This window comes from Argiope bruennichi, chromosome X2, assembly GCF_947563725.1.
Source record: "Argiope bruennichi chromosome X2, qqArgBrue1.1, whole genome shotgun sequence".
Taxonomy (NCBI): Eukaryota; Metazoa; Arthropoda; class Arachnida; order Araneae; family Araneidae; genus Argiope; species Argiope bruennichi.
The window spans coordinates 23,158,792-23,172,152 of NC_079163.1; the positions used below are offsets into that span (position 1 = coordinate 23,158,792).

At 30.1% G+C, this 13,361-nt stretch overlaps 1 protein-coding gene across 1 annotated transcript in view; it reads left to right on the plus strand.

The window, feature by feature from the left end:
* Positions 1-13,361, plus strand: part of LOC129960924 (uncharacterized) — a 38,050-nt gene that overhangs the window by 10,785 nt on the left and 13,904 nt on the right. Inside the window, exon 3 of the mRNA XM_056074668.1 lies at positions 9,127-9,405. Within this exon, the coding sequence (XP_055930643.1) occupies positions 9,127-9,405 (279 nt within the window). The remainder of the gene's footprint in view (positions 1-9,126; positions 9,406-13,361) is intronic.

Below are 13,361 nucleotides of genomic sequence, written 5' to 3' on the forward strand. Positions count from 1 at the left end.
TGAAATAAGTTTTAGCAAAAGAAGTATAGCACAGAAAACATATTATAAATGTCGGCAATTTTTAGAATTTTATCCATTTATAGAATATAAATATTCCCAATCTAAATCTTATTTCGAAGCACTTATTTAGTTTTATCTTTCTGAAAACTTCTGAAACTCAATAACTTCCTATAATAAACTTTTAAAGATGCAGATTACACAAATTATAGATACTCAAGTAAAGATGCAATAAACCTTTTTAAGTAAAAATTATAAAGTTAAATATGCAAAGATAGGCGAGAGATTATCGGTCTATTGACGATACTGAAAAAAGTGCTTAAAATAGATTTTTGTATTCCACACCCTCTTGATTTGTGTTTCTCATTTGTGTGCTCCTAGATGCAAGTCATGAAGCGAGTTTTTTAAGTAAATATTGTTTTAAAATTCGGTTGCCATTCTGCGCATGCGCTTTGAATACCTGCATCTGTTGGTTAGCCATATGGACCATTATGGAAGAGTTCCGTGTTTACGTCTGCTTGTGACTTTTAAAAGGCCCCAGTCACTTGAAAAATACTCGATTGTGAAATACGGTCTGCTATTCGTTTTCAGAAGGTAAAAGATGCAAAAACGGCTGAAATTCATTGGCAGAGTAAGAGGATTATTTTGTTACATGGCAATGCCCGTCCACCCGTTGTTCATCATAACCGACTTCCCTTACGTCATTTGGCTGGAAACAGCTTGATCATTCTCCGTACAGTCCTGATCTAATGTCAAGTGACTGCTACTTGTTTCTGCATTTAAAAAAAAGCATTTTGATAGCCAGCGCCTCGACGACGGTGACCTGAAAGCGGCTGTCTTGTAGTAATTATCAAATCACACAGCAGATTTCTATGAGAACAGAATCCAAATGCTAAGTGATACAATAAATTCCTTAATGTTGGTAGAAATTAAGTTGAAAAGTACATTGAAGTACAGGCTTTCATTTAACAATAAAATTGATAAAGTACAGTAGTGTATTTTTAATTTCAAAACGGTGCCTATTTAAACGCATTTCGTAATTAACTGCAAGAAAAATGAGCAAATCATTATTTTTTGTCGATCATCAGTTTTTATAAAAGTTAAATATAATTTAATAGTATAAAGATTATGGATTCGCATACAAAGATCGATAACAACCCGCAGTAAATCTGCTAATATAAAGGTTATAAACATAAGCCTTCAACAACGGAAGTGCATACTTTTTGTATTAACATTTTGTCATTATATAAAAAAAAGTATTGGAGACCGTATCTTCTCGATACGGTTTGCCTATCCATTCTACATGGAGAAAGTTATTCAACAGAAGTTTTATGAGTATATCAGTCTTTATTTATTTTTGTCAATGCGTATCTTTTATTGTATGTATTTCTATTTCAAATTAATCTGTTTCAAGACGAATCAACAGTTTCACTTAAAACTTTGAAACTCTTTAAGTATTTGTCTTTAATAAGTTTGGAAAAAAAATAGTATAACGAAATGAAGAAGCTAACATTCAACTTATTTCTGATAGGGAATTATCCGATTCATCAAATTAGTCTGAATTTTTTTAACTACGTTTCCTTTGTCTCAAAAATTACTATATGGGTTTTCACTTTCTATACTCGCGTTGTTTATTTATTAATTTTGAAGATCTGGTTTATTTTTTCAAGAATTTGGAAATTAAAATCTAACTATAAATCTCTCATTTTATATGAATACTGTATATATTTAAAAACGAAATGACACAGTTTTATGAGAAACAGAATTTATAATATTTTACTAAAAAAAGTTTCAGAAATAATTAATTCAGGCTGATTTAGAAATTAGAATCTTCAGTAAATAGCATAAACATAAAAAAAACTAGGCTCTTTAGAAAAGGTATTTTACTTTCAGAATACATATAATTTACTCGCAGTGTATTCCCAAATCAATTTCTTTTTCAATATTCTTCTTCGTCTGCTTTTCATGTTTGGAATCTGAATAAAATCATACTACCGCGTGAATTAAAGAAACGGAAATTGGTTTATTTAAAGGAAAGAGAGAGAAACTACTTTATTCTTTGAATGCAATAACAATTTTCACCCTAGCTGATAAGGGACCTTCCGTGTCTAGTTCCAGTGGGTGGAAGTACAAATAACGATAGGATCCTTTGCCAAATATAGGCGATCAGCAGGATGCTATTAACAGCACAATTTCCGGTAAGAGTAATATGGAAGCATCCTGAGTGCAGGAGTGAAGAAAAATGTGATTTCCCTCAGTTATTCTTTCAATAAGAGAAGCAGAATGTTGATGAGACATTTCCAATAATTTAAAAGGTTGTTTTTAGTTTTATTTAAACCTTTTTATTTAGCCTGTTTCATTTTTGTAAAGACATAATTTGTGATAGATTTTTCACTGATTTTCTGATAAACTAAATATCTAAAATTTTCTACTCGTGTATATTCTAGATGATAATATACTAATTTAATATATTCAAATTTAATTAAATTTCCATCTCAAAAGAATGACCCTGTTTGGTAGAGGAAAAATTCATAGTAGTCTTCTATAAATGTATAATAATAGTATGTTTTAGTATATTGATAAAAGATTTAATATGTGTTTATTGAAATTATTCATTTTCCTTAAAAAATTATGACTTTCAGTATTACGTCCACATGACAGAGGCTTGGAATTGAGGTGATTTCGCATCCCTAAAGTGCTCCTTATACATGTAGATGGACGTAATTTTTTCTTACTGTATTCATCTGAAAGATTATCATAAGCAAAAACGACACTTGTTGGCATTGAGCATAATAATTCTTTTGTGTCGCTGTTAACAGAAAAGACGCAGCTCACTGCATTCTGTAGTTCTTATATAGTTGGTAAAATATATAAAATATGTTCTTCTTGTTTTTTTTGTTTTTTTTTTAAATAAGGAAGTTTTGAAATAAAGTAATTTCCTTTTATCAATTTAAGAGTTACCATGAACTTACAATTTATGCTTGCATTCCTATAAATTGACACAGAAAACCTGTTAGCTATCTACTAGAAATCATCTAAGATCTCTGAGGACTGATAAAAATATTTTGACCTTTGAATATAAATGAATTGATGAGAATAACAGTATTATCCTAAAATTCCTTCTTTAAATTATCTGTTCTCCAGTTCAAATAATAGAATTTTAAATTTTGATAGATACAATTATTTTATACTCAAATTCAAAACATGCCTGGTACCACTGAATGTAGTACTACTCTTATATTCAATATTTAAATCTACATTATCGAACTGATTCATTTAAAAAATAATAAAAAGTGGAATTTTGATTCGTACTGTTTTTTTTTCAAGGATTCAAATTATTTTTATATTGTTTAGAATCTGCATTATCGATTCCCTGCTCCGATAATTTCATTGGAAAAAATATACAGGGATTTTTAATGGATGCCGAATAGATGATTCAGTGCTCCTCCAACCTTGGCGATGAATTAGGAGACTCTGGAAAATTCACGAATCATGGTCCTATCTCTATTAAGAGAGATCCGGAGATTATTTTGGAGAATTCCATGCGATGTCACGTCCTATCAGAAGAATATATAAAAAGAGTATTCACTCGAAGACTAAAACTCTCTCTAGAGTTTACATTCTCAGAACGAGCTCTCTAGCTGTGCATTCTGATCGTTATTACTGTTTTCTAATCAGCGATTTGCTATCTACTTGTGATGTTTCTAAACGTGTTTATCTTTGTGTAAGCACTTTATTTTGTATTTGGCTGTGTTTTGTTATCGGTGTTTCATATTTTCTGGTGACATAAAGCGCCATTTTTTCCTTATCCAGCTTGTCGAATTTCATTCACCAAAACCTACCTTACGATTTTCCGCAACATTATTATAATTTAAAAAAATATATTCTTTCAAATTTAACTGTTCTATCTACTTTTCTGGCAATGATGCTTTTGTGGTAATCCTGGCTTCATTACCGGGAGATCGAAGACTCGAGGTGCGATTCCAAGGAAGAATCCAGAGTATGTGAGAGAGTTAAATCTAATGTCGAGAGTCAAACGTTTTCTTGCTAATGGAATGTTAAAAGCAGGGGATTGCCCCGGGTTTCGACCTCGTCATCTGACCAAGTTTCAAAGTTTGAAGCAAAAAGGCTATTTTGTCCCAAAAATAGCTTCTTTTGCACCAAAATAGAAGGTATATAAATATCGTTATTCCCTCCGCATATAATGACGAGTCCGACTCGCGCGTCGAATTATTGAATTTTTAATTTCCAATTAACAGAAAATATTTAGTAATTTAAAATGCAAAAGTTACTTCATTCCATCAGCAGAAGTAAATATCTCAAATGTCCTTTGTTATTACAATAATTAAAATAATTTAATCCGTCATCTAATTAGGAAGTTAAGTAAATTCATAGGTCATGGGATTAACGCATATTATACTAAACCATTTTGTTCTGCAATAAAAATCAATTACTGCAACTCTGAAAGTGAATTAGTCATTAAATGAAAATACTTTTTGAATGTAAATATATTTCCTTAACATATTCATTTATTTCAACCTAAAATTAATGCGTTAGATATACTTAATACAATTTTCGAATGAATCTGTAAGTCGAAACTTTAAATCAGTGAAATAGAAATGGACATATTTCTAGCGATTTAAAATCAAATATAGTAAATGAATTCGCCCACTTAAGTATTAAATGTAGGATTTACCTGAAATTGGATTCTTTAATGCGATTTGAACTTAAAAGAATTTGTATTCCAGTTTCATCCGATTAAAATGTTTAAGAAATTCTGGTATCAATAAATATTGCGTAAATTAAACGTATTTCATCCCGAGAGTAGCAATATTTATTCTCGAAGTTCCTTTTTACTTTCTTTCGGTTTGAAACTTATTCAGAAAAGGAAATGATGAAAAGCGCCTAATTTATTTGCCCTTTACAAACGAAGAAATCGTGAAACCTGACGGAAAGTATTCGTGTTTAATGCAGTGTAAGACTAATACAGTGGGCTGGCATTTCGAAACGATTTTCAAGTAATTTAACCGCTATCTAAAAATGGAATGTTTTATCTGAAGATAAATTTTTCTACGGCCCTATACATCTCAAGAGTGTCTCATTTTATTTCATTTCAGCGATTCTTTTGTTTAAGTTGCAAGATTTTTATCTATATACTGAAGAGAAGATGATGGCATTGTTCAAATTGATAAGACTTTAGAAGGATATAATGTTTTTCCCTCTTGTATATATAAAAAAATAAAATGAAAAGAAAAAAAAATTATCCTGATTTTAAAAAAAACACTTTTGAATTAATTTCAATGGCAGTTCTTAAATTGTTTAAAGCTGAAAATGTAGATTATAATGTAAATTTATAGATAATAAAAGGTATAATTTTAAAAACTACCATCGAAAGTATATTTATTTGCATCATTAGTAATAATAATAATAATGGAATTAATGAAACTTATTATTATGGTTTTTACATTATTAGTGACAGGTAGACAAAAACTTAAAAGTCGAATCTCGGGTTTTCAACTAAAGACGATTCGTTATGAAAATCATCGTACATCATCATCATCATTAAAAGTAATCGCATGGTTTTTTCCCCCCACTTAACTCACTTAAATGGAATGACTAGGGTTATACATTCTCCCTCTGGTATGGAAGTTTGGAATTAGGGTTTCTACTTCGGGCGTAGTATTTATTATCTGCCTACAGTTAAAGCTTATGAGATACATTCCCAAGTTCATTCGCATTGCTTATAACCTGGACATTAATTTCAATTGCGAATTTATTTAAACTCTTAATTAACGCTACATTTTCTTTTGGACGTTTATTACTATTTTTATTCATATAAAAATAGAAAGAACATATATTAGATTCACGAGCGAACCCAAATGATTTTTATCTTTTAAATAATTGTAACGTCAGTGCAGATTTAAATATCAAATTTTCAGCAATTTGATAAATGGCATCGAATATCATTCAAGGGTTAATGTAACTCATGTAAACTAAATCAAACTAAACTCAAATTGAAACCGAACTTGAATTGATACATTCCAGTATTTTGTAAAACTTTTAAACGAAAATGAATGTTATATTCTCATATACAACATTTCTTGGATTTTTATTGTCACACGCATCGATATAATCAATGTTGAATTCAAATAATTAAAATATAAATAAATGAATAAAACTATTAAAAGTAATATTGTTCATAAATCCTAATATTTAATTTCCCCGGTGTTGTAGCGGATCCAACTGAACGCATCCCAAGTTTTATTACACTGGTTTGTCCTATCGCTTCCGACCGAATGTTCGAATTTATATGGGCGTATTTTGGATTTATATTGCTGCTAAAATCTTTATTTAATCTTTAGATTATTTTAATCTGTCTTTTTAAAAATATTGTTTTTGCAAAAATCGTCCTGTTGGTGTGCTGTGAGAAAAGTCCGTTGTACTGTTAATAGGAAACGATACTTTATTCCATGAATAATATAGGAAACACGAAACAAAAATAACAAAAGCACAATAGTGATATAAATACAAAACGCTGTTGTAGACACTTAAAATCAGACATCAAACCGCTCATTAAATTGCAGCTATAGAGCTCAACGACAGACGTCTAGCAACTTTACAAACTTTGTTCCGAAGAGAGAATGTCATTGCTTCGGCCTCTCATGTTTATATAGGTGACATCAGGAATTATTAAGGAATGACGTCACATGGAATTCTCAAAGAGGATCTTCAGATCTCGGTTCCTAATAGAGAAATGGCCATAATTCTTGCATTTTCCAAAACCTCTATTTTTTATGCCACCGAAGTTGCGGAATATGTCACCATGTCACCAGATGTTGCCAATGGCGGGATCATTGTTCTGATATCCATTAAGAATCTTTGTAAATCTTTCTTTGCAGTGATGAGACAAACGTGGCTAGAAAATGGTATTACAAATTCGTAACGGTATGCTTTTGAATGATTCAGAGTCATTGAAAGCAATAACCAACTAGAAAACAATTTGAAATTGATTTCCAAAAGTGTTGACCGTCTGAAATAGCAGAATTTATATTTTAGAATGAATTTCTAAACTTCCGTAATATTTTCTTTCACCATAAATGTCGCTTCAACCTTTTCTTGTTTAAATCCTTCACTGCATTCCCTGTTCATCCATTTACAATTGTTTGCCTTTAAAGCTCTGTGAAAAACATTTGATTTTATTGAATTTTCTGATTCAAAGAAATTATCTGTGATATCTAGTGGTATTTTAGCACGATGAAAGATTGCTATTAAAAGGCTCCATGTAACAATGAAGAAAACATAGTTTTTCTGCTTCATATCATAATTTCATATAATTGAAACCCTTAATTTATGTAAAAAAATTAATAATTGTACAACGGAGGTGAAAACACATATAAGACAAACCAAATATCTATACTTATATAAAGCTCAATGTGTGTGTGTGTGTGTGTGTTGGCGCTCTACATGCGTTCGATCTACAGCTACCAAATTTGGCACATGCATACCTTGGAGGTCGGGAATGTGCACCTGGGGTTCCTTTTTTGAATTAGAATTTTAATTATTCATTAAAAACTAACTTTCCCGCCAAAAAATCTTCATTTCCCCACCGCCAAATGAGTAAGCTTCAGTTTTTTTCTCCCACGCTAATGAGGATAGGCTTAACATATTTTCGGCCGATTATTTCAAACGATTCTGATTATTTTCTTAGTGTTTGATGCATTTAAAATTAAGCATTGTTAATTAATAGATCTTTCAGATTCATTCTGAAGTACTTTTGAACTAAAATAAAACAGAATAAAGGAAATTAAAAATTTCTAATCTGCGTAGCGTTACCCCAACTGACGTAGAAAATTCACGCATTTGCGTTACCATAATTGGCGTTGAAAATTTACGCATGCGCATTGTGTTCTGATTGTTGACAACTTTATTTTCAACGGATACGGACTTGGTTTTGAAGCCTTAATACGTTTCCGACCGATTATTTCAAACGATTCTGTTTGTTTTCATAGAGTTGCATGCATTTAAAACTAAACATTGTTAATTAATTGATCTGTTCATGATGAATCTGAGAAAAATTTGTAGAAAACTTCTTGAGATATTACATAAATTAAGAAAGATATTCTTTAGTGCCCATAAGGTTTAAATACTCAGCGACTCTATTTTCAGTACTCATATTTTAAAAAAAAATGCTTCATTTCAGTAAAAAATGTTCTTATATTGATTGCAATTTAACCATTTCCACTTTAACTTAAAGTATAAATTTTATGGGAGCTAACAGAAAATTAGAAAGATACATATTACGTTATGGCTGAAGGCCTTTATAATATTATGAATGACTATCAAAATTTGAAGCCTTAAAATATTTTGATGAAGAAGCTATTAAAATAGGAGTTACATAAAATATTTAATTATTAAAATATTAACGAGCATTAAGATTGGCGAACCGGCTGGTCGCCAAAGGCGGCTAGTATATATATAAATCTCATAGAAACATAGAAGAAGGCTTTTAAAAAACAAATTTTGTTCATCTTCTCCAAAGAGGGCTATCAATATTTTTATATATTTTGATTTAATTTGTTTCGTATTTGTTCTAAAGATGGAATTTTGTAATTAATATTTCATTCATTTCCTGATGTGTTAGTTTTGAATTTTGGGCTCTTCTGTGTTTTCGATATTTTTAGAACTTAATTAACAGTTAATTATCAATTAAATTTTGATTCAGTATCAGTGCTGCCATCTAGCAGTTAATTTGAGGAAAGATATTCCTATATCCTATAATATTTATAACACTAAATTATAAATTGTCTATTAAAATTAAATAAACATATATAAGTAAATTATTAGAAAATTATTATTTACTAAACTATATTATTGAAACTAAATAACTAAACTATTTTAAAATCGGAGTGTATTAAATTTATTTTAAAAAAACGAAAGTAAAACTATTCAATAATTATTACATTTTATTTGAAGGGTCTTGCTAAATAGTAAGTAGAAAGATTATCCCACTGATAGTTTGACAAACTAATGTATGCCACGTGATTAACTAAAAACACTTGGGTATTTAATACAATTTTGAAAATTCCATTTATGTTATGAATTTGCTGTTTTATCTTTTTAACCTTTTAGATTCGACCAGAAGGAGGTTTTTATGAGGAGAAGTATAAGCAAATTTTTAAAGACGACGACGAGAAACTTCATTCTGTTACATACGAGTCTATACTTCATTTAAGTGAAAGCGATATTTCTGAACTTGCTGAAAAATATGATCCTCAAGAAATTTTGTCAAATGATGGAAAACAGCTAAAAGGAGCTCTTCAAGGAAAAAATGAGAACCCTTGTTTCGATGAGGATAAAATTACTAAGAATCGTCTTTTAGGACTGATGTGTTCATTGAAGCTTTTGAATGTAAGTTGCAGATTATTTTTTACATTTGAAATTTTGCTAAATTATAATTGTTATTGCTAAATATGGGATTGCTACCTTATTGAAGCGGAGAGTGAAATTCTAAAGCTTAATTAAATAATAGAACCCATAGTATATGTACACAAATATATAATGTTACATATTTGCGATTGCAAATCTATACTTATAATAAAGCTCAATGTGTGTGTGTGTGTGTGTTGGCGCTCTACAGGCCAGACTGTTTGACATACAGCTACCAAATTTGGTACATGTATACCTTGGATGTTGGGAATGTGCACCTGGGGTTTCTTTTTTCGAATTTTTAATTAGAATTTTAATTATTAATTAAAAACTAACTTTCCCGCCAAAAAAATCTTCCATTTTCCCCACCGCCAACTTTTCCGCCAAAAAAATCTTCCATTATCCCCAGCGCCAAACGAGAAAGGCTTCAGTTTTTTTTTCTCCCAACAGTAATGAGGCTAGGGTTAAAATTTTTCGGCGGATTATTTCAATCGGTTCTGTTTATTTTCTTAATGTTTGATGCATTTAAAATTAAACATTGTTAATGAATCAATCTTTCAGATTCATTCTGAAGTACTTTTGAATTAAAATAAAACAGAATAAAGGAAATTAAAAATTTCGAATCCGCATAGCGTTACCCCAACTGGCGTAGAAAAAATCACGTATTTCCGTTACGTAACCGGCGAAGAAAATTCACGCATGCGCATTCTGTTCTGATTGTTGCTATGATAACGTTATCAATGGATGATTTAAATTATTTTTGGGTTAGTTGCATGCTTTTGTAAGTAAATTGTATTTATGTTAGTTATATATTTTTTTGTATATGCTTGCAGTTTTAAGTACATCGTTTTTTAAGTAGTTTTTTTAAAACCTGTTTTCAACCGTTTATTTTAAACGATTCGTTTTATTTTCTTAGTGTTCGATGCATTTAAATTTAAACACTGTTAATGAATCGATCTGCTCATAATAAATCTAAGAAAATTTTGTTGACCAACTCTTGAGATATTACATAAATTAAAAAAGATATTCTTTAGTGCCCATAAAGTTTAAACGCTGAGTGACTCTATTTTCAGTAATCAGATTATAAAAAAATGCTTTGTTTCAGTAAAAAATATTATTATATTAATTGAAGATAACTTCTTTCCACTTTAATTTAAAGCATAAATTCTACCGTTTTCAACCGTTTATTTTAAACGATTCGTTTTATTTTCTTAGTGTTTGATGCATTTAAATTTAAACATTGTTAATTAATCGATCTGCTCATAATGAATCTAAGAAAATTTTGTTGACCAACTCTTGAGATATTACATAAATTAAAAAAGATATTCTTTAGTGCCCATAAAGTTTAAACGCTAAGTGACTCTATTTTCAGTAATCAGATTATAAAAAAATGCTTTGTTTCAGTAAAAAATATTATTATATTAATTGAAGATAAATTCTTTCCACTTTAATTTAAAGCATAAATTCTACGGGTGCTAACAGAAAATGAGAAAGATACATATTACGTTATGACTGAAGGCCTTTATAATATTATGAATGAATTATATGATAATCAAAATTTGAAGTTTTAAAATATTTTGATGAAGAAGCTATTAAAGTAGAAATTGCATAAAATATTTAATTATTAAAATTTTAACGAACATTAAGATTGGCGAACCGGCTGGTCGCCAAAGGCGGCTAGTGAGTAATAAAATGGATTAAGAATCATTTCGTAAGTTTCCCTTCTGAACGAAAAGGAGCGTACTCTAGGTTGGCTTCGCAATGACACGCGGCAGATGTAAGGTAAAAGAATAGTAAATAATTATCGACAACGAGATGAAGAACGAATCGCTTGTTTACTTTAACACATTCGCTGTTTTGAGTTACACCTGCGATATGGATCTTCTGTCTAATTAGATGATCCCCTTCTCTTCGATCTCTTTACCATTGTTGAGAAGAGATTATCTAATTAGGTACCAAGCGTGAACTGCAAGCGTGAGATAAAAGACAATGGTGGCAGCCAACGTATTGGATAACTATTTTTGATATTACACCTAGGATCGCCTAGAAAACCAGAAATACTGAAGTGAAAAATTATTCAATATTAGAGCCGTTCTACCACACTACTTTATCCTATCCTCTTACTGCCCTCTCACACAATAAGAGAGGCAAGTTGTACCTAGCGACTAAGAAAACGGAATCATAATTCATTGAATTATGATTCCGTTCATATCATAATTCATTGAATTATGATTCCGTTCATATCATAATTCATTGAATTATGATTACGTTCATATCATAATTCATTGAATTATGATTACGTTCATATCATAATTCATTGAAGTATGATTCCGTTCATATCATAATTCATTGAAGTATGATTCCGTTCATATCATAATTCATTGAAGTATGATTCCGTTCATATCATAATTCATTGAAGTATGATTCCGTTCATATCATAATTCATTGAAGTATGATTCCGTTCATATCATAATTCACTGAATTATGATTCCGTTCATATCATAATTCACTGAATTACGATTCCGTTCATATCATAGTTCATTGAATTATGATAGGATTTGAAAATTTTTGAGAGAAAAGAAATGCAATGCATAACTAGACTGCTTCAAACAGAAAATATTACTTACTAAAGCTCTTTTTCCACCGCTTTAGTTGAATGCTTTATAATAATTAATCTACATCTTTGCCAGATTAAAGGTTATGTCCTTAGGATATGCTGTTAGGAAGAGCAGTTGTTCAATTTTGAGTCGTCATATTTCTCAGTGATGAGGTAATAATTTTCTAAATGAAGCTGCATAGTAAAGTTCGTCGTTTTATCAACTTCTATGTTGCATTTCTGTCGGTCATATATTCTTCCTTGTCGACTTGATATCTTTTAATTTTCTAGAATAATTTAACAGAATTACAATGATTAATGATTCTCATCAAATAGTTTCGTGAATTTGTATGTGAATACATTAGAAATGATTAGGAGTTTCAAAATGTACAAAACGCCAATAAGCAAAAAAAAAAAAAAAAAAGTTTTTTTTATGTATCCGTTTTTGACCATTTGGAGTAAAAAAAGAATAATATTAATTCACAATTCCCGATATTGCACAATTTTTATGAACTCTCGAAACCTTTGATAAATGTAAGAAGGATATAGCGTTACACGAGACGACTATGTTGTAAATACTTAAATAAGCAAATCGATCATTTCCTTTTCGTTCGTAAAAAAAAGCAATTATGTTTTGTAGGTTTACCATCATTTGGATTCGAGATGAACATGGAAGTGGAAAACTACATGCATTCAGTTTGAACAATCCCATGCCATTCTTTTTACATAAAACATATACACGCATTTAACAATAAATGAACCATTTATTAAATTGTCCTCGATTTTGTTTATATGAGTGAGGCATTTTTTATTAAATTGGCTGTTGGTCATCAGTCATAAGATTTAAATTTCCCTGATTTTTTTATTACTTTTATTTTGAGTTAAACTAGAAAAAAAAGATGGATTAAATTCAGAAGATGATTATTTTGTGAAGAATTTTATCGAAGCGTGCTTTATTATCTCTTCTTCTATAAGAACGTTAAGCTAATGAATTAGATGAAACCTGTTTTTAATCTGCTCAGAAATAAAATACACTGTTATTCAAAAAAGAGGAACAAACTTAAAATTTCATTTCTTATGAATGGCAATGGATAAAGACACATGCGATGATTATTGAGGATTCCCCCCCCCCATTCAACGTTTCTTTGGATTCAGTTCGTTTTGTTATGTGACAAACGTCAGATCGGAAGTCCATTTTTAGCCACACGTGATATAACTGATCAATACTTATTGCAAGATCAGAATGACACACAATGGCTTCAGATCTTGAAAAGTATCAAGCATAGGTTTTAAACCTACATTATAGTATCAAGCATAGGTTTTAAACCTACATTATAGTATC